The 23,337-nt window shown below is 35.7% G+C and overlaps 1 protein-coding gene across 3 annotated transcripts in view; it reads left to right on the top strand.

The window, feature by feature from the left end:
- The window catches only part of LOC110447149 (SLAIN motif-containing protein 2-like), a 36,592-nt gene extending 16,431 nt beyond the window's left edge, over positions 1–20,161 (top strand). Inside the window, exons 3-10 of one of the 3 annotated variants that reach the window (XM_021492632.1) lie at positions 1,779–1,796; positions 3,656–3,793; positions 4,794–4,988; positions 5,387–5,431; positions 6,519–6,626; positions 12,322–12,420; positions 12,788–13,121; positions 13,518–20,161. In XM_021492632.1, coding sequence (XP_021348307.1) covers positions 1,779–1,796; positions 3,656–3,793; positions 4,794–4,988; positions 5,387–5,431; positions 6,519–6,626; positions 12,322–12,420; positions 12,788–13,121; positions 13,518–13,593 — 1,013 coding nt within the window. In that variant the 3' untranslated portion in view covers positions 13,594–20,161. The remainder of the gene's footprint in view (positions 1–1,778; positions 1,797–3,655; positions 3,794–4,793; positions 4,989–5,386; positions 5,432–6,518; positions 6,627–12,321; positions 12,421–12,787; positions 13,122–13,517) is intronic. The other 2 variants (XM_021492633.1, XM_021492634.1) reach the window with 2 other exon arrangements.
- Positions 20,162–23,337: the final 3,176 nt, after the last annotated feature.

The raw sequence follows: 23,337 nt of genomic DNA, 5'->3' as shown, positions 1-23,337 counted from the left end.
TTATATTCAAGGTCACAGGGGTCAAATTTGTTTAAAATCTTTAAACAACCTCTTATGAATAACCATGGGTCCCAGGATGTTTATACTTTGCAAGTTGCATCCTGAGATGAAAGCCTATACAATGTGTTCAACATAATGACTTTGTTCGACTTTCAATCACAGGGGTGAAATGTTTAAAAAAAAAATAACAGGGTCTTTTGAACGAATTTTAATCATAAATACTGATATTTTGCCTGTAGCTTTATTTTAGATCACTTTTAAGGTTACAAGTGTGAGTTTTATACCAGGTGAGCGATGCAGGCCCATTGGGCCTCTTGTATTGAGTACAGATTGGCTGATCGACTTTTGTTCAATTTTGAGATGATTGATCAAAATAATGACGGAAGTTTTCCAGGATGCATAAGGCCGAAAATTAAAAAAAATATTGTAATTTTATTTACTGATTTTATCACAAAACTCATTTATTCTTATCTGTCTTCATCATGTGACTAGAACTGTTTGTTTTATCTGAGTTGAGTTTGTTACATAATATACATACTGGTAAATGAAGACATATTTACTTCAATGATAAGACACAGCAGTGTGAGGAGTGATATGCTGATAGTCCAGGCAACATAATCATCCAATCTGCCTGATGCCTTCATCATCTGGTCCTGTTTTATAGTGGGAGGGACGTGATGTAATCCTACAGTCATGTTTAGTGGACAAAAACCTGACTACACATATATTGGTTTACGTTGTTCGTTATCAGTTCTAGTTTAGCAAACATATATGTAACGGAGGATAAAAGGATATAGAATATATATGTATACAACTGCATACTGTATCGTTGTTCAATTTCATGGGACTATTGTTTTGTTGTTGTCCCAATCAGAACAGATATTTTCAAAGAGCGATGTTCTAAGACAAAAGTTCCGAAAGCTTATTGAGCGTCATATCTATTTCTTTCAATATTGTGTGTCCCTGCAATGATGTCCTGATCAATCAACAAACACAGGGGTTGAGGTTGAGTACTACCTCCCCCACCTCTTACCTGTTTAGGCCTATACTCAGTCCATGTGATAACATGCATATGTAAAGGAGTGGGGCAATTGCATTTTGCATTTGATCTCTGCATTATGTTTTAGTTCATTTAGTATGATGGGGATATAGTCCTAAAACTATAGTCTGGTAAAATGAGATAATGAATCTTTCATATAAAGCATCCATGTATCAGTCTCTTTAAGACAATAGCATTTATCGCCAAATCACTTTTATATATGGACATATATGCAAGTGTATAATGATTGGTAAAAGAAAATAATTGTATATCATATATTGATGTATGTGTAAATACCATGGTAACCACCAGTATATAAACATGTATACTGGTACATGCATACTATTCTGACTATAGTACGGTACATCTATACATTGCTATACTATACGTTTCATTGAACAAGTCTTAATTACAGTATTGCAGGGTTAATTACTTCCTAACAACACTAATTGAGTATCTATAGCGACTTGAAAGTTTAACTATGCCTCCAGAAATGACAGGCATGCCCTATACTGTTTGTAAGGTATAGAGACAAAGTACCTGTAATGGGTAGCTGGTAATTATCAGGGGAAAAAACATGTATACTCTGTGTATGTGGAGTGGAACAGGTATAACGTAGAAAGCAAACAATTAGGAAACATATTGTTGTCTGCATTCAGTTAAACAGGATTACTGAAAGCTCTTTTACATACTTTATCTTCTATGTTTCTTGTTGTAAACAAATGTTTTTGAATTTCAGGAGCAAATGAGGAAGCCAGTAAGTGTATTGTGTGTGATATTGCCCTGTCCCTCCTCTCCACGTCTTTGTGGGGTACCCCTGAGTGCTGTTCTGTAGTCTGTAACCATCTAGTTTTCACTCACACAGGATATTACACCATACACACTCGGTCCTGCTTCTGTCTTACAACTGACAAACTTTTTTGGTGTAAATGCATATGTACAATCACTATAGCTGATGGTAGAAACTTGTGGAACATGGCCTTCACTTCTGTCTCTGCTAAGATTTTGTAGTTAAAAGTAGATGATGCTATTGTGTGTACATGTGTGATTAAACATTTTGTATGTCTGTGTTTTTATGCCCCATACAACATTGTTAGGGGGATAAATGAAACTAGCTTGTCTGTCTGTCTGTTTGTAGAAAATATTTGGCCATTTTCAACTAATTATTCTAAAATATTTTGGCAGAGTGGTTACCCTTGTTTATGCTTTATTGTCATTTGAGTCTACACACAATTGAAATTCTGAACATAGGATCACTTCATCATGCACTTGTTCACTTATATTGATTTTTGTTTCAATCATGTTTGACAGAGTTATTGCCCTTTACATACCTTTTCATCATTCTGATTATTTGGAAAATTACTGAACTGATGGATGCATTTGGATGAATCTTAAATTCATTCCAAAGTTATAGTCCCAAAAAACACTTATGGAGTAAGGATGAGATAAAGAGGACCCTCAGGACCTGCTCCCATTCCTTCTGACTTTAATGTAATTATAACAAGGTGCAGAAAGTTTAATGTCAAAGATGGAATAAGAGTAAATCTAAGCTTTTGTATATATCTCCCCCCGACACTGATGAGAATATTTTTATCATTTGCTCTTAAATTAAAGTCAAATGGAACCCCCGACAGTTTTACCTTAGTCGTGAATCGTGTGTCACAATGGGAGGTTCATGATTTACATATTATAGATATATAGACATTTGATTTGATGGTAGCTATATAGGTACATGCTATTGCACATACATGTATCAGCCTTGGTTGTACATGATAAAACTTGTTAATTACCTGAATTTTTTGCACACCTTAATTGAATCAAATTTTATACCAATTGAGATAATCACTGTACCAATTTTCTGCCGTCCAGAAAACTCTGAACATGAAAATGCATAAAGATTTTAATTATATCTTTTTACTACATATCAGTATGGTTGAATGAAGTTATCGTAGATTTTGATATGATAACCAGCTGGGTATCACCATGTATACCTACAACTTCCTACATCACACCTAAATACCTGTGCCAACACCTACATGTACACAGCTGCCTAGCTGCCTGATTGGCTTAGCATTGGTTCTAAACACTGTATGTACCTGCACAGGTGATCAGGAGCTTGGGGAACGTTTAGTTAGCAGATTCAACAAGGCTAGCTGTGTGCTGTCAGTAGATTTTATGCATTTTGCAGGCTGCTGTATGTCTAACTGTTTCAAGTTAAAACAAATTCTTTCTGACATTCTAAAGATTTGTACAGAAAGCACCAACCAGCTGATACTCTTTACAGTAATTCACCAAATGTCCCACTTTTTATCATTCATTGATAAAGTATCAAATTTACAATTAATTACATATTGTAATACAATTAATTACATAACAATAAATCTGTAATTTGCTCATACATAAAGTATATGTTGTATAATTATTGTTAACTGAAAATAAGAGGAAGCACTAGGTTAAAGAACTTAAAATGTTTGTGTCCGCATAGGGTGTTGGATATGTTTTGATAAAAACCAAATGTTTTGAAAGATATTGATGAATCTTTTATTTTATAGATGTACATGTAGAGTGCCTGTAGTTATAAACCTCTAATGATGATATATAACCTGTGTGTTTCAGTGTCGAGGAGTTGTAGTACGCCAGCCTTCCAGAGCCTGACCACACCCTCTCCAACACGGGGTTTCTCCCCTATGAGTCAGTCAGCTGACAGTACCCCCCTGTATAACCACAAGCCTGCGGTCAAGAAAACACATACAGGTGAGTAGTCAGGGGTTGACAGGTATCAGTTAGGCATGGGGCCATTAAATTGTGAATGTAAGTACTTAAATTAAACATTACATTGGAAAAGTAGCATTACCATTAAATTACAATTACATTGCCAATGTAATTAGTTACCAGATTCAGATTCTTTATAACACTCTTGACACACTTGTGCATGTAACAAGAGGTCAAAAATTCAAAACAACATACATGGCAGACAGGGTAATACAGTTACTAAGTTCATTGTAACATATGAATAATTATAGTAAATACGCATTAAAGTAACTCAAGAATAATAATGATTAATTGCAAATTATAAGCATATAAAGGTAATAAAGAACAAATTTATGCAATTTTAGAATAAACTGCAATTGTATGACAATAATCAGCTTGAAATACATAGGTTTCCTACATTTTTAAGAAAGTAGCTCACTCTGGATAATATGGGTCGATTATAAATTTCAAATATACCTCTCATTTAATCTAAACTTGGATTTATATAAAAGTAATGTGCGATGTATTTATGTCTATAATTAGTTATCGTAGCTTTATTACATTGAAATAGATAGTGGTATTCATCCCCAATACCATTATTACATAGCAAACAAGTATGATTATAACGTGGTATACCAACCCATCTACCAGTTTCAATGGGTAATTTTAAGTTCGACATTCAAAATTTGCTGATAATTATACATTAGCTGGAATTAAGCTTAACTTGATATGGTTCAAAATTAAACTGGCTTTTAAAGATAGAGTAGAACTGTCCACGAGACAAAGAGTCAATAGTAGAGAACCAACAGGTTCCACATTTAACAGTCAGCTGTTTTCAAATTGATTTATTTTGATTCAGGTGTTATTTTGTTCATTTGGAAAATATTACTTTAGGTTAACTAGGGTTTGTATTGTCATAAAACCTATGATTAGATAAATGTTCATTATTGATTTCCCAATCACCTCTCTAGATCCCCTCCATAAAGAGATTGACTATTTACAGGCAAAATCAGCCGCCTAGACACAGGAACATTTACACGCCCAAAGAAGAGTCGAGAGCCCCCCCCTCCCATTGTTAAACAGGGAAGCTGGAGTAGCCAAGATGATTCGCCACGGAGTGCTGACAGTTACCGTGACGACGACAAACAACATCCAGATGTGGCCGACATAGAAAACCTTGCAAAACAGCAGGAAGAAAGTATGTGTCAACCTAGACCAAATAAGATTATGTATGGGAATTAACTCATTCACCCCTAAAGACACATTTGAACTCCTCCAATTCAAAGATTGGAATAGTTCATTATGAAATTTCAGAAGTGAATGGGTCCAGTACATGTTTCAATTGTGAAGTTGTACTAGTGCAGTAACTAAGATTAAAAGTATTGTTTGAAAGTTGTTTGTGAAAAAAAATGATACTTTAGCCCATATTTGCACCAAAGGAAATTCCAAAGAATTCATTATAAAATGTGTCGCTGCTTTTTCCTTTTAGTACATAAAGTGTGCTAACTTTCAGCTCATAATGTTTTCTGAGTAGGATCTCAAGGTACTGATGTCCAAGGGTTTATGTTCATACTGAGTATGACTTATCTTTACCAGGTCTGCGACAGAGTTTGAGCCAGAACCAGTCTTCCCCAAGGAGAGGTAACACTTTCTATATACAATGTATATACTAACAGAGGTCACTGTGGGAGTTGTTGCAATTAAGTCATTTCATGTAGATTTCATGTAGATTTCATGTAGATCTGACCACCATAAAGAACTGCTTCAGCTTATTGGGACACATCTACATGTGGTATCTGAATGGGGTAACTCAGATATTGCATTTTCTTGGAATAACTCACAGACTGTTTATGCCATTTCTTATATTTTATTTACAAAATTTGCAGTAGGATCCAAGAGAAACAAACATTTAGAAATTGACAAAAAAGCACCTGGGCCAGATTCGTTTAACACGATCCAAACAGTTGAACTGGTTGGACCAGAGTTGGTCGTTTATTAAATAAGGTTGGACCTAATAATCTAATGCTGCTTTCAGGCAAGCCTTGACAAAGCCTTGCAATGCCTGCATAAACATTTGTTGGTCCGCCAGGAATTAAACCCGAAAATGTTACATTTAAAAACAGTCAAACTGGTTGAACCTGATATTGGAAAGGGGACCTGGAGGGTTTAACAATACAGGAGAGGTAACTCTTACATCAGAAAATGTATTTCTATGTAGTGTTGTTTTAAATTGCAAATAAAGTTGGAAAAAGCCCCATTTTGAATTAATTACTTTTAAAGTGTGATTATAATAATTAGAAGCTATCTCTCTTTACAGTGTGAAAGCTGCTTTAAGAAAAACTGACATTTATTTTTCTGTGATGAAAATTGAAAAAAATATATAAATCAAAAATGCTTTTGCCACATTCTGAGATTAAGTACATGTAGTTGATGTATAAGAATCGATCATAAATTCTGTGAATAATCCAAACACATGCATCATCTGAGTTACCACGTTCAGACAGTAGTGGGTTTTCAGTAACAGGTTTAATCTCTTTTGTCCACAGGTTTACATTCTATATCACAATCAATTTATAGACATTTTATCATAAAAAGTCATTTTATATTGTGTATATATCAACAGGACTGGTCTGTTCTGTCAGTTCAAATTTTAGACCAGGAGTATGTTTGACCTTTTTCTTTTGTATGATTTAAGACACTTTTCTTCCTCTTCGTCCTGCCATCACAGGTAAAAGGTCTCGGCAACCTGCTCAGTCTGTTGTCGGGGGTAACAATGATATAGATAACAGTGCCTCAAATATGGGTTCAAATCGCTCAAGTCCCTGTAGGCAAGATGGTAAGAGGTCACGGGGTCGTAAGGTCCCACGCATGATTAGATGCTTCAGTGGTTCGGTGTTAGTAGAGAATGACTTTATGTGACTATAAGCTTAAGGTCCCAAGCATGGGTAATAGTTTGGAAGTAACTGGTCTACATCAGAAACTAGGTACGGTGCCGGGTATATATTTTATACAGGATTTTAGGAGTTTTAATGCATGATTTACATATAACGTAGAAATGCTTTCACTGTGTTCAATTGTAGCTGTAGTGGCATGTAGTTATCATCATTTTGTATTTTTGAATGTTTTTTGTATGTTTTTGAGTAACTTATGATATGAAAGTACTTTTAATATCCCTTCACTTGTTGGAGGGGGTATAGTTATTGTGTTGTCAGTATACATAGTGCATCTCTATGTTTGTTTGTCTGTGTCAGTAGTAAAAAGTTTGTGCACAGGACTTATAAACCCCTAAAAAGGTTCAGCTCATATTTACACCATAGTGTATGGAAACATGACGTTCTACTCCTAATTAGATTTTGACTATCCAGGGCAAAGGTCACACTTGATCATGACCACTTTTTGAAGTTGAAAGCCAAAAGCTTGTGCACAAGATATTTCCCATCCCCTTTAACGTATTTAGTTTTTAGCCCACCATCATCTGATGGTGGGCTATTCAAATCACCCTGCCTCCGTGGTCCGTGGTCCGTCCGTCGCCCGTGGTCCGTCGTCCGTCCGTAAACAATTCTTGTTATCGCTATTTCTCAGGAAGTACCAGAGGGATCTTTCTCAAATTTTATATGAAGGTTCCCCTTGGTCCTGAGCTGTGCAGGGCAACTTTTGAGACTGATCGGAAAACAACATGGCCGACAGGCAGCCATCTTGGATTTTGATAGTGAAAGTTTGTTATCGCTATTTCTCAAGAAGTACGAGAAGGGATCTTTCTCAAATTTTATATGTAGGTTTCCCTTGGTCCTTAATTGTGCAGGGCAACTTTTGAGACTGATCGGATAAATAACATGGCCGACAGGCAGCCATCTTGGATTTTGATATTGAAAGTTTGTTATCGCTATTTCTCAAGAAGTACGAGAAGGGATCTTTCTCAAATTTTATATGTAGGTTCCCCTTGGTCCTTAGCTGTGCAGGGCAACTTTTGAGACTGATCGGATAAACAACATGGCCGACAGGCAGCCATCTTGGATTTTGATAGTGAAAGTTTGTTATCGCTATTTCTCAAGAAGTACCAGAGGGATCTTTCTCAAATTTTATATGTAGGTTCCCCTTGGTCCTTAGCTGTGCAGGGCAACTTTTGAGACTGATCGGATAAACAACATGGCCGACAGGCAGCCATCTTGGATTTTGATAGTGAAAGTTTGTTATCGCTATTTCTCAAGAAGTACCAGAGGGATCTTTCTCAAATTTTATATGTAGGTTCCCCTTGGTCCTTAGCTGTGCAGGGCAACTTTTGAGACTGATCGGATAAACAACATGGCCGACAGGCAGCCATCTTGGATTTTGATAGTGAAAGTTTGTTATCGCTATTTCTCAAGAAGTACCAGAGGGATCTTTCTCAAATTTTATATGTAGGTTCCCCTTGGTCCTTAGCTGTGCAGGGCAACTTTTGAGACTGATCGGATAAACAACATGGCCGACAGGCAGCCATCTTGGATTTTGATAGTGAAAGTTTGTTATCGCTATTTCTCAAGAAGTACCAGAGGGATCTTTCTCAAATTTTATATGTAGGTTCCCCTTGGTCCTTAGCTGTGCAGGGCAACTTTTGAGACTGATCGGATAAACAACATGGCCGACAGGCAGCCATCTTGGATTTTGATAGTGAAAGTTTGTTATCGCTATTTCTCAAGAAGTACCAGAGGGATCTTTCTCAAATTTTATATGTAGGTTCCCCTTGGTCCTTAGCTGTGCAGGGCAACTTTTGAGACTGATCGGATAAACAACATGGCCGACAGGCAGCCATCTTGGATTTTGATAGTGAAAGTTTGTTATCGCTATTTCTCAAGAAGTACCAGAGGGATCTTTCTCAAATTTTATATGTAGGTTCCCCTTGGTCCTTAGCTGTGCAGGGCAACTTTTGAGACTGATCGGATAAACAACATGGCCGACAGGCAGCCATCTTGGATTTTGATAGTGAAAGTTTGTTATCGCTATTTCTCAAGAAGTACCAGAGGGATCTTTCTCAAATTTTATATGTAGGTTCCCCTTGGTCCTTAGCTGTGCAGGGCAACTTTTGAGACTGATCGGATAAACAACATGGCCGACAGGCAGCCATCTTGGATTTTGATAGTGAAAGTTTGTTATCGCTATTTCTCAAGAAGTACCAGAGGGATCTTTCTCAAATTTTATATGTAGGTTCCCCTTGGTCCTTAGCTGTGCAGGGCAACTTTTGAGACTGATCGGATAAACAACATGGCCGACAGGCAGCCATCTTGGATTTTGATAGTGAAAGTTTGTTATCGCTATTTCTCAAGAAGTACCAGAGGGATCTTTCTCAAATTTTATATGTAGGTTCCCCTTGGTCCTTAGCTGTGCAGGGCAACTTTTGAGACTGATCGGATAAACAACATGGCCGACAGGCAGCCATCTTGGATTTTGATAGTGAAAGTTTGTTATCGCTATTTCTCAAGAAGTACCAGAGGGATCTTTCTCAAATTTTATATGTAGGTTCCCCTTGGTCCTTAGCTGTGCAGGGCAACTTTTGAGATTGATCGGATAAACAACATGGCCGACAGGTAGCCATCTTGGATTTTGATAGTGTAGGTTTGTTACCGCTATTTCTCCGGAAGAACTAGAGGGATCTTTCTTAAATTTTATATGTAGGTTCCCCTTGGTCCTAGCTGTGCAGGGCAATTTTAGAGACTGATCGGATAAACAACATGGCCGACAGGCAGCCATCTTGGATTTTGATAGTGAAAGTTTGTTATTGCTATTTCTCGGGAAGTACGGGAGGGATCTTTCTCAAATTTTAAATGTAGGTTCCCCTTGATCCCTCGTTGTGTATGTTATATTTTGAGACTGATCATAAAAACAAAATGGATTAAAAGAAGAACTAAACAGATCTTTCTCATATTGCAATGATCGATTCTATTTCTTTCACATTAAGTACTGTACTTGTAAATATGTGAAATGACAAACTCACTTTGAAGGTTGGCTTTCATACACATCAGTATTAAGTTTAGATCAAAAGTTACCCAAGGTGCATTTACTGTTAACATGACTCAATCAAACAGATTAGAGGAAAGAAGAGAAAAGATCGAACTGACAAGGAACTAATGAAGATGGTACAAAGGTGGGCGCCAAGAACCCTCTGGGATCTCTTGTATAGGTATACTAGAGTGTGTAGCATCAAAGTCTACACTTAGATTTTGGTGGTAATCGGTCAAGATCCAATATCAGGAAATCTTTCATACCTCCACTGTGATGAGTTTCATTGTGTCTAAACTCAACCCTACCGTATACATTTTAAACTAGCTATATGTATAGTGCATTAATGTCTGGATTCACTGTAAATTTAACTTGTGTAACATATAGGTATTACTTTGTCGGAGGCGTTTTTTGGCATATATCACACTTGACATAGCAATGCTGTTCATCGTTTTTGCTGTTAATTCTTGCTTGTTTATGCCATAACTCAAGCCAAAACACTTTTCTCACTAAAAGTGCTGAGCAGGCGACACATCCACTCCTGTGGAATCCTTGTAAAGACTAACCAGGTTTCATTATATTTCTAACAATATTGGTGCCCAGAGAGATGTCCATATAAGGGTATTGTGCATGTCTTCAAGACTGTGAGGGGGGGGGGGGGGGACGATTAGGGTATTTATAACATACTTCTCGGAACACAGATAATAGTTGTTTACTTTTAGTATATAACAGTAGAATTATATTTATATAACGTACACACTTGACATAGAGGTATGCCACAGTGATGGATTCGGTGGTGGTGTTGAATGTTGTGACTGTTCGTACAAGTCATTTACATGTATCAAATTGTTGTCATTGTGGTCTTTATTTTTCCTGAATTAACTGTACATAAGATGGAAAGAGAGTATATTGGATATTTAGATAATCTATTCTTCTATTATTCTACCTAATGTGTAACTTGATTCATTAATGGTGTCTTTGATATTTACAGCTAATTCAGGAACTGTCCTTTTTTATATACATTTAACATTACTGTAGAATTCACTAAATATACTATTTTGTGAATACCTACAGTAACACTGGTCACAAGTTTTGATTGTGAAACATTCTTCGTTACATTATTACACAAGTTTTGATTGTGAAATATTATTCATAACATTACAACACAAGTTGATAATGAGCCTTTACGCTGATAGATTATTGAAGAGTTGCATGGGTTTATTTGAATAACTGAATACACTTAAACAATTCATTTCTATTCTTTTTTCAATTTCATATAACTAGATTTCAGTATCTAGCTGATAATTTAGCCAGATATGGTAATGATAATTATGAAGCTTTTTATCATAGATTTGAATATAATATTGTGGCCATAACAGGTTATGTAGTGTTATATGTCAGGCTTAGTACTGTAACCTTGATCAACCCCTTCTGGAAAACCAGAATTGTAGGTAACCCCTTCTGGAAAACCAGAATTGTAGGAAACCCTTCTGTAAAACCAGAATTGTAGGTAACCCTTCTAGAAAACCGGAATTGTAGGTAACCCCTTCTGGAAAACCGGAATTGTAGGTAACCCCTTCTGGAAAACCGGAATTGTAGGTAACCCCTTCTGGAAAACCAGAAATGTAGGTAACCCCTTCTGGAAGACCAGAATTGTAGGTAACCCCTTCTGTAAGACCAGAATTGTAAGTAACCCCTTCTGTAAGACCAGAATTGTAGGTAACCCCTTCTGTAAAACCAGAATTGTAGGTAACCCCTTCTGTAAAACCAGAATTGTAGGTAACCCCTTCTGTAAAACCAGAATTGTAGGTAACCCCTTCTGTAAAACCAGAATTGTAGGTAACCCCTTCTGTAAAACCAGAATTGTAGGTAACCCCTTCTGTAAAACCAGAATTGTAGGTAACCCCTTCTGTAAAACCAGAATTGTAGGTAACCCCTTCTGTAAAACCAGAATTGTAGGTAACCCCTTCTGTAAAACCAGAATTGTAGGTAACCCCTTCTGTAAAACCAGAATTGTAGGTAACCCCTTCTGTAAAACCAGAATTGTAGGTAACCCCTTCTGTAAAACCAGAATTGTAGGTAACCCCTTCTGTAAAACCAGAATTGTAGGTAACCCCTTCTGTAAAACCAGAATTGTAGGTAACCCCTTCTGTAAAACCAGAATTGTAGGTAACCCCTTCTGTAAAACCAGAATTGTAGGTAACCCCTTCTGTAAAACCAGAATTGTAGGTAACCCCTTCTGTAAAACCAGAATTGTAGGTAACCCCTACTGTAAAACCGGAATTGTAGGTAACCCTTCTGTAAAACCAGAATTGTAGGTAGCCCCTTCTGTAAAACCAGAATTGTAGGTAACCCCTTCTGTAAAACCAGAATTGTAGGTAACCCCTTCTTTAAAACCAGAATTGTAGGTAACCCCTTCTGTAAGACCAGAATTGTAGGTAACCCCTTCTGGAAAACCAGAATTGTAGGTAACCCCTTCTGGAAAACCCGGACTATGCATGTTTGATACAAGTTACTATATATAGATTTGTTTGTGATCTGTGTATGTTGATTTACAGGTGAGCGTAGGAACAGTCAGAGTAATAGTATAGGGTCTGACATTAGTAGTCCTCCTGACAGTCCGTATGGAAGTCAGTATCTGAATCCTCCAAACCAAGGTATGTGTATCTGCTTATTCGGATTTAACATAGTTGTAAAGAAATCGTTCCTGTAAAAACTTACAACAATAGATTTAACTTGTAAATGAAATAAATATTGTGTAAATAAAATAACAAAGTTCTAATGTGCAATCAATTTTAATGAAAAGTAAATCAAACGTAAAATAGAGACCTTTCCTGTATGCTGTTACTATGATTCTTCAAAAAGTATATTTCACACAGTATGATTTTCATTGTATTTGACTGAAAAAGGGATGAATAAAATAATTCTGTTTGCATGATAATCACTTTACTTTTTATTATAACACAAAAAGTTTTCCTGACAAAGGAAGTCCGTTTTAAAAAGACATTACTGTATATTATATAGGAGAAACACCCGGGTTACGGAGGAGTTTACAAAATGTCTCTCGGATAAGTCAGCCACCTGGCTTCCACTCCAGCGATCCTTACTTAGATAATAACTCGTCTGGTGGTAGTGATGATTATGATCGTACGGCCCCAGAGCCCCGCCAGTTATCACGCCTACAACCACAGGTGCGACCTGCTTCTCCGAATGTCAGTGGGCTGCGGCAGCCTACCCAGGTGCGGCGAGGCCTGTCTCCACAGAGGACTGGGCTCCCGCAGCCAGCCCGCAGGTCCATACCACGCCCTGGGAGTGCAGGTGCGGGGGCAGGAAAGTCAGGGATAGCCACGCCCAGGAGGTCAGTAATAGAAAATGTCAAGGATATTACCACTTTCTCATTCATCAAAGTTTTAGTGAGGAATTTAGTTTGAAACATATATTAGGATTTATGACATTGTAATAATTGTAACATTGTAACAGTTTTGTCTGTAATCTCCATTGTTCTTTTTTGGGTCTATTGTACCCTACTACAACCTGGTGACAGAGCATGGTATAGGATCTGTCAATCTATCTGGATCTTGACTCAGATTATTTCTGAACCGCTGAAGATGATTTTATGAAATGAACACTGTACCAGGAGGACATATATAGTTTACTGGTGGGGGATGTTGGACAGGTGTTTTAATCCTGTCCCTGTACGTGTCTTTGTTGACGGAGATACATATATAACATTGAGGATGTGATATGTTTACAGGTCAGCTATACCCTCCCCACGACCAGCTGCAGGCTCCAGATCCTCGGACGAAAGCTGGAAGGATGGCTGTTTTTGATTGTATGGAGTTTTTCCTGGGTACTGTGAACGTATCTCTGGAACTGATTTCACTATACAAGACGCTCAAAGGATCTGACTAAATTGCATACAGATAGTAGTAGGCTTAAAGCTTGGACCATCTGGAAAGGACAAACTTTTGTGATGTCTTTCAAGACATGTTTTTATGAAGCTTTTATGTTTGAAAAATTGAATTATTGTTTGGAAGATTTGTTCTCATGGAATTAATCGTTAAGGCTGCACAGTTTTCAAAATTGATCCTGAATTTGACTGATGGTGTATGTAAGATTGCAATTTAGTCAGACCTGATCAGCAGAAAACCTTGCTGTTACCCAACAGCAGTAACATTGTCCCAAGTATTAGCAGAAGGTATAACCACAAGCTGGACATCTCCAGAGTGACCAATATCTGCAGTATAGAGAAAAGTGATGACAGACATACAAGGAATGATTCCATAAGGGATTTCATGCGGGAATAGGAAACAGAACAACATCGGATGAAGAAGTAGCAGAAATTCAAAGTTCTGTTTTTATCATTGTTTTACTAAATCTTAGTAGAAAGTGTATCATTACTAACGATGCTGACTGTGCAATACTTTTTCATCGCAACTTCAAACCAGAAATCCCATCTACTTCCTTCAAAAAATGACACGGACAACCCTGCATTACTGGCTGTTAACTTTGGGTGATATTGTAGGCCTGTGTCAAACGTAGAAAAAACTCAGACAAGGTGGATTAGGCTCTTGTGTTGTCCTAACTGAATATTACGGTCTGCCGTATGATTTACTATAGGCTTGCTACAATCAATTCCATGTTTAGGGAAGAGGTAAATCATCATGAAACCATTTTTCCCTGTAAATGTTATGTATATTGGCTTCAAAGTATTGTGATATATTTGGAGTGAACTTGATATTTTTCTTGTTTATGGGGTTGCTTCCTGATCAGAGTTTTCTTACACCTTAACCCTTTAATCACTGGAAACCATGATGGACTCATCCATTTCATTGCATGGTAGAGTCTACTAAAGTTACATAGGGGTGAAAAGGTTAGGAAACTATACATTTTATTTTCTCTTCATGTAGTAAGTATAACAAGGGGAGCTAAGTGTCGGCAGGTTTGTTTTCTTAATAAGTGGTGTGTTCATTATTTTGAAAGCCATATTGAATTTTAGTTTTTTAGCGCATTATAAATGGTTTGTTTTTTAGAATCGGATTCAATGCAAAAAAAATAGTAATATAAAATACAGAACTTTTAGAAAATTCAAATGAAAGGAAATGACACAGGCGGAATAGGTATACTATTCAACTAAATTAAAGGGAGACAATTGCAATCTATACAATGTATAGTACCTTAATGTGCCAGTTACTGAACCAGTGAAGAAAGTGTAAACTACACGGGTAATTATCTGTTAGGTGTTTAATGTGTATCTAAGTCCAGTTTGAGGGTATGTTGAATTTCAGACTTTCTCAATATCCATTAACTACCACAATAGTTTTATGTTTGGAATACCTAATCAGTTATCATTATGTAACAGTGTGTGCTATACTAATTGAAAGTCTGGACTGTAGATTTTAGTCTAAGTAATGTTATCTTATAACTGTTGTTGCATAGCATGGGCAGAAAGTCTCAAACCACCAAAAAATAAAGACATCAAAAACAAATTCAAATAGAGAAAGATAGCCCAAAAATGTTGAATCCTTAGAGTAAAGCATTTGGTTTAGTTAGATTAACAGCTATGGTCATTTAAAGATGAGTCAGGTGTTAGTGGTGGAGGAGACCTGGAGTACCCAGAGAAAAAACAATGGCCTGCAGACATCACCAGGCTTTGAACCTGTGACCCAATTGTGGAGGGCTAGTGATCGTAGACGGTCAGACACCTAAACCCTTTCACCACTGTAGACCATAATGGACTCATCCATATCAATGCATGGTAGAGTCTACTAAGGTTACATAGGGGTGAAAGGGTTAACCTCTCAGCCACTGCACCCCTCTTAAAAGTGAAACTTATGAAACTTGGTGACAAAACAAAAAAACCTTCAGATAAAACCTGGCTTAACTTTGGGACAAAATGAAGAACAACCCAGAGACAAAGCAGACAAAACCTACAGACAGTACAGATTTTGCTATAGTATCATATATTACTCATTTTAAAGTATGATTACCGGTTATTTGCTGTTCAAGTTTCCATTAATTAACTTTTAGTGTTGTAGATCCATATGTATTTAATATAAAGTACATTATGACAGGAACAAAGAGAAATAATTTTATAGTGCACTGTAAGACGGATGTGGCCATATATTTATATAATCAAAATTCTAGAGAAGTAAGTTATCTTTCAGATTTATGGTAGCAGTTGATTCATGGTTTGTTAATGATGTGTTCACTTCATAAGGATTTGATTCATTATCATCTCTCTGACTCCCTTATTTATTTAAACATAGGCCATCATTCATGTGTTGATTGTATTTTGTATATATGCAAACAATGAAAAATCAGTATGAGTTATAGAAATTTCAATGTTAAAACTAATATTGTTACATGTAGTGTTTTATTTTCTGAAGACAATTTCTAGGAGTTATAAGATACCACAACATGACATGGTCCCACTTGGCTGACTCACCTCAAGTCTCAAAGTTTCAACCATTGTGAGATTCTTTGTCGCTTTAGAATTGTTAGAAACTGTTCTTGACTGATATTTTTTGCAAGTGGGGCCTGATCTGACAGAGAAGTAATATAAAAAGGGTAACATAAATCAAGTGTGTAGAATTATATATACAATCACGTAATTACCAATAAAGTTTGCCTTTCATTGTTTAGCAATTTGTGATATTCATCTATTCATAGATCAAACAAATTCTTGTACTAACCCATTGTCTGGTCAGTTTACATACCGTAGAGTTTGTTGTAGGTGTCTACGTGGCATCTTTGTACAGGTGCTGCAACTCCATAATCCTTTGTCGTTAACTGAAAAAATGTTACTAATTATGCTAAGACATTTGTATCCCTCTGAAGGGCATGCATACACATGACAAAAAGGCATTTCATTTTCTAAGGCCATTGAATTATTTTCTGCAGAAGTTTAAAGAATCGCTCAGAACTTTTCCATATGCGCTTTTCAAAAAGACCTTGTGTATAAAGAATTTCCCAGTAAAAACCGTTTGATGAAACATGTGATATATATTATGTACTGCCGTGATACATTTGTATTACAAAGTCTCTCCAGTGTGTAGATATGTGTACTAGACACGCAACACTTTAACATTGCCGTATTGTTGTACATAGTCATTCATATGTGTGCAGGTAGAAAGGCGTTAAGCTCGTGTTTTATCAGATTTACTCCCGCAGTAAGGTAGAGCTCTGTGAGGTAAAGCTCCGTAAGCTTGTTTCTCAATGTGAAAGAATGTTGGAAAATTGTGACAGATGGTGAATGATCTAAGGGAGGTAACTATAAACACTGGTGTTAATAATCGTGTGTAAATTATTCAATGTTATGTACCAATATATTGTCTCAGTTTCCACATCCAGTGATTTGCTCCTGATACTTATATAACCGATTGGCGACATGTTTATTTGATGAATATCAAAACACAACATTCGTAATAACCAGTTAAGGAAGTTTGATCATGTTTATGTAAGTAAATTTGTATCTCGATTAGATTCTAACCTTATTTAGAACTGTAAGGAAATAAATAATCGCTATTCTAATCTGCTTAAGTTTCCGATACCTTATATACATTGTAGAAATATCAAACATGCACGATTTTTGTGTACTTTTATTCCTATGAATCCCTTTGATTTGTTGGTACATGTTTGAAATTATAATTATTTGATCACTATTTTAAATTTATAAAACATGAATTAAGATTTCTATTTGGTATTTTAAATTTTTGTAGAACAACCTACTCTACGCAGTGTAAGAAACTCAATGAAGATTTTACTTAATGTTCAATGATTAAAAACGCTTGAATTAAATTCTTTGCTCATCTTGCCATAAAAGAATTGTCACACCCATCATTGAAATGTTGGCTAGTGTAAATATGCTGTTGCAAGAAAGTGTTTAGATTTTATTATTTTTACTTTTTACTAACAAGGAAATAATGATATCATTGATACAAGGGTTAGAATTAATTGTGAATAAAAGATAGGTTTCCGGTGATTTTTGACATTGTTATATTAGATAAAGATATAAAGATTGTTTTTTTCTCAGCATCCGAGATATTTCAATGTTTCTTAAATACATGTAACTCAAGTGAACGGAGATAAATGCCAGAATGATAACTATGGTTTGGACTAGTTTCGGCCAATAGAAGATAGATGTAGATACAATTAATGTGCCACATTCTATTACCAATTGTATATACTGACTTAATACGTGATTGCAAGGTAGAATCCTAGAATCCTAAGATAAGATTTTCAAGCATATCTTAGGATAATAAGATTGGTCATCTTTGTATGCTATATACATGTATTCTTATTAATGAATTACAATAAATGTATGTCAATGATTCTTGGAAATATGGAAATATCACCGTAAACCTATCGAGTATATATACAAACACACTGAGGTGATCAAGAAATACTTGTAATTTGAGTTAAGAAATTATTATTGAAGCAATTTTTGCAGTTCATGTTAAATTTTAAAAGACAGGAATATAAATGTTAGGAACAGTAAGTATCTGAAGAGTGACTAAACTTAGGATATCATGAATGGTTTTAGTATTTATACGTTAATACATGTACGTTACATATCATTTGTGTTTTGTTGACTGCATTATAATTAGCATGCCCTATTGGAGAACCGTTAATCAATATCTAGTTTTCATTAGCATTGAACTTTAATAATTCGCTTGGATAAAGATAAATAATAAATCTGTTTACTTCCACGAAACAATACACTATTACAGTTATTTTGTGACTCTGGATACAAGTAGAGTAAAACATGTAAAGGTTAGGGACAGCTTCCCATGTCATGGCTGAAGGTCAGATCTAAAGATCATAGGTCTTTTATTATTTCAAAATTTAAGTTTCATGATTACATATTGTATGTTCATTGTAAACTCTTTTAAAGTGTTTCCATGTATATTTTATTATGAATTAGCTTTTAAAGCAGGGATAGTTCAGTTTCTATGGCCCTCCTCAAGTCATTGGTATGTATCATATTTGTTGGTGACCCCCATGGTTCAGCTTCTAACATTGTCAATTGATGTCAAGCAAATAAATGTATCAAGACGAGGAAGTTTTATCCATAGAAAAAGTGCTTTTATCTGGATCATGCACCTAGCCTTCATTTTCGAATGTTTTTAAATATGTATTCCATCATTTGTATGTTTAAGCTTTGGAAATATTTTTGTGGCTACATTACTTTTAAATACCTGCTTTCTGTGTTTCTCGTATGTCGCTCTAGGAAAATTATCTTATTTCAGCATTTTAATCACATGATCTCATTATTGTATGTAAATTTGACACATTTAAGGAGTCATGAAACTGTCTGTGATGAATCGACCATTTATAAATTTTGTATAATAAATGTTGAAAGGTCTTAATAAGACTTGTATCTAGGTTGTAACAAATTTGTTTCTATTATAGGTAGTTTAACAATGTAATAAAAACATTACGCAATATGCTATTGGAATGTTCCTGCTTTTCAAGGTATAACATAAAAGATGATATCAATCAAAATTGTGAAAGCACGAGTCGGAAGGTAGAGTACTCTAGCTGCTGTTTTTGAACACTTAAATGATTACTAGTGTTCGTGAATTCGTCAGATTTTCAGTTGGGTTCACCAATGGACAGTTTTATGGCTTCCTTTCTTTTACTTTACATGTTGGTATTGTTTTATATCAAACACTGGTCCAGACTCTTCATTGTCCCTATGTGTTGTGTTGTATGAAGCATCAGGAACAATAAGCATCTCAACCACACTGAATAACATTATGCAAGAGTTCAATATTTTTAAGATACAGCAGAAAACAGCAACAAAAATATCGCGAAAATTTTAGGGTTGTAAAACTGGTTGAATTTCAGTAATCAGTTGCTCGAAAATCTTCCGACCGAGTAACCGTTTAATGGACGGCTAACATTTGAAAATCCTTAAATTTATTTTGTCTTTGAAGTTTATCAGGTTGAACAGCTGGACACTTTTATTGGACATTAAAATCGGTGTTTACGGTTTATTGTTGTAAGATTTTTTCAAAAATTCCATCTCTATCAGTAAGGTCCTGTCGCTTCATAGCAAAGCTTTCAAGTCGGTAGAAGGACAGAAGGAACCAAAATGTTCAATGATAGATCAAAATGCCACTGACCGACCATCGATGACACTATGAAGAGTGGGACTGGTAGAAATGTGTTATCTGTATGTGTGTGTAGCCTGTTACTGCACAGTGTTGGTGATCTATACTTTAATCCTAGTATACAGTGGTGGAAGACGTATATAGTACATACCATTAGTAGAGACATACCGAGCAAACCTCTGCAAAAGAACAAATTGTATTATAAATATTGCAGTGACGAGGCTTCACGAGCTTTGTCATCAAGTCACATGTCCAATAAACATGTACTTTAAACCCTCAATGGACTTGTTTACTTGTTATTTCAATCAATTAGTCCAGTAGCAACATGTAATACGGTCTTAATTAACATTTTATTGATATGATCACATAATTAATAAGATCTTAGTAACTAAGAAAATTCAGACAGTGATGAATGATATCACCAATGCTAACAGTTGGGTTCATGGTTAAATCGTTGTATTTGGTCAGCCATAAATCAGATGATTAATGGAGAGAACAAAATTAAAAGGACTACTTAGCTCCATAGGCCTTTTTAGCTAAGGCGTTAGCCGCCAGGTATTGGTATTACTTTAGTTAATGAGCTCAAGATATTCATAAATGTCGTTTTCACACAGACGCTCCTAGCAGTACCCACTGGTACTAAATTGAATCATATACCGGACCTACTGTCTTTATTATGCGTAACTTTGGACTTAAATGCACTTGAATGGGTAGTAAATATCATTACTTTCCTTTGTAGAACATATGATCTTATCACAACGTCGTATTCTTATTGAAAATGCACCCTGTTTATCCCAATCGGGAACTGCCACTTGACAGTAGGTCATGCATGCTACACGCAACTTCCGGTAAAAATACTTCAGTTAATGAGCTCAGATATTCATAAACAAGACATCACGTCACCTACCAGTAATATCTGGTAATACTAAACAAACTGCAAATAAAATCCATTACCACGGACTCAAGTTCACTCACAAGTCATTGGATATAATCTTATTCTTAGTTAGAACTAAGTATCCTTCTAAAACTTCGTATTTACTCTTGGAACTGTCGCTGGATTAACCCTTTACACGGAAATATTGTCCTGTGATTGGCTAAAATTGATGACTTGCATTTACGTCCCTGTTTACATTTATATATTCCGTGGTCTGAACTATGAAGCAGTCCTGTTCCAACTAACTGAGGAAAATCAAAAGTTCTAATCTGTAATAATATATATGATTCACGCTTCATATGATTATAATGTTATCAAAATATTGCATATTCGTTCATCGTTGAAATAACAAATCCTTACTAAAAACTCTAAAAACAGAGACGACGGCCATGTTAGATCACGCGTGATGTTATCGCAATTACCCGTTTCCTTATATGGCCTTCACGGCCAAATATAGAAATTACTACTGATGCCGTCATGTTTACTACAATTTCCATATTTGGTCATGACACCCATATTTAGACGTCTGACCTGTATTGGAAGACAGACGAAGTTTCCAACATGGCAGTCAATTCAGATTTCGCTTGCACCTACTACGTAAACTTGATAATTTAACGACATATAAGGCAGAGTATAACTTACAATTATGTAGGAGATCAACATAAAAAGTTCATATTAGAAACCTATTAATGGATACGGATCCTATCAATTAATTCTAAAATCGCCTCCGTGTGATTCACACCAGGCTTGCTTAACTAAAATGGGATCGCCCGGCCGGGGCAGATGAGACCGGGAATCATATTAGTACTAGCCACTGTCTTCTCTAGTTCCATATTGGTATTCTAACCTGAAGGCTTTTTTTTACCTTCGCAGTATTATCATTTTGTTCTATTTTCATCATAAGATATTCTATTGCATTTTTATATTGCCTTCTCGCTAATTAGGCCTTCAGCTCAGCCAGAAACGAAAAATATGCGCCGATAGGCCTACATTTTATATGTCTGTTGGTGTGATTTGCGTATTTCGTTTATTGAAGTATTACCATATAACAGGACTCTTTTATTTCAATATACACAGAAATTCGGAATGATTTCAGACATATACTACGGGAAAACACGAGTGATCTACCTTACATTTAGACATGCGCACATTTTACTTTCGTTTTGTGTAAGCCTAGAAATCATTCGCAACGCGAAGCGGAAAAGACGAAAATGCAGGCCAGTGTTGACTTAATGTAAGGCATGTTGTTTAAGCAGCATTGACAATGAACAATATGCATACACTTCTGCAACGTTTACCTACTACTGATTCATAAATAAGGCTCTTTATCCCGATTTCGGTGACATGTGGCCAAGCATGCGGCCGAAGCCGCAGAGAATGGCGCATGTTGTCAGCGGCGATGACAAAAAGGAAGGTGCTTCTACGGTATGTATAGCAGTAATTATGCAAAAACAAACAAAGTAAATGGACTTTTTACACTAGTGAATTACAGCGTCACAAGGAACGTCTTTCCCCAGACGTGTTGCAAAATTTTCGAACTGCTAAGTTGCAAACTGATTTCACTTGAGCGTTGTTTGTGAGGATATTTGGCCTTACATTTCTTCTCATTCAGTTGAAAAAAAACCATGTTATAAACATTGTATTATTATATTCATTGTGATGTTGGCTGTCATTGAAGTTTCAATTGTTATACTACTTGATGTTTTGGAAACTTAAAAAAGTATAGTAGTTCTAAATATTATGAAATGACAGAAACATTAGGCCAAACAAATTACTTGTGTTTCTACGATCAGAAAAAAATAGGGTAGATATGTATTAGCTAGGCATTTTATTGTTAATTTGAAAAATATCTTTACTGCGCTAATATAGAGCAGGAGTTCTGACTTTAACAGTGCATATAAAAACTTAACGGTATTGTAGGAACACAAATCTGAGATAAGTCTAGTTAACCACACTGGTGTCGAACACACCAATAAGTATTGTGTGTATACTATATCATAGTTTATACACATCATATTACTATTTGTGTGTCCAGTATCTGTGGGGTTAGCATAAACACAATATTTGTTTTAAACTTTTAATTGGCCTTATTTAATGATAATTAATAGGTCAGACAGGGTTCGGTTTCCAATTCGGAAACTAGACCTGTTAAAACAGTTATCATTTATAACTTTAGAGATTAAATATTTCTTAGCAGAAAAAATTGAAATATAATTATATTTCAACCTTTTCTGAGTTGTACAATTTTAGAGTATCCTCTGTCTGAAATCTGAACATAACTTGTTTTATGACAAAATGTGTAAAAAAAATCCTCATACTGGGGTAAAGTTTTTCTATATATAGTCCCAAAAACTACAGATAAAATCCTTGAGCACTTACAAGATACACAAATATATATTTTACGTCCATTTTGCAAAACATACAACATAAGCTACAAAGAGCTTGTATTAAGACAAAACATGAGTATAATAACAGAGACCAAAATATTACAACATGGAAAAATAAAATAAAACCATGTATGT

This window comes from Mizuhopecten yessoensis, unplaced genomic scaffold (assembly GCF_002113885.1).
Source record: "Mizuhopecten yessoensis strain PY_sf001 unplaced genomic scaffold, ASM211388v2 scaffold3229, whole genome shotgun sequence".
NCBI lineage: Eukaryota > Metazoa > Mollusca > Bivalvia > Pectinida > Pectinidae > Mizuhopecten > Mizuhopecten yessoensis.
The sequence above is the reverse complement of the archived record's forward strand: the minus strand, read 5'-3'. Positions and strand labels throughout refer to the sequence as shown.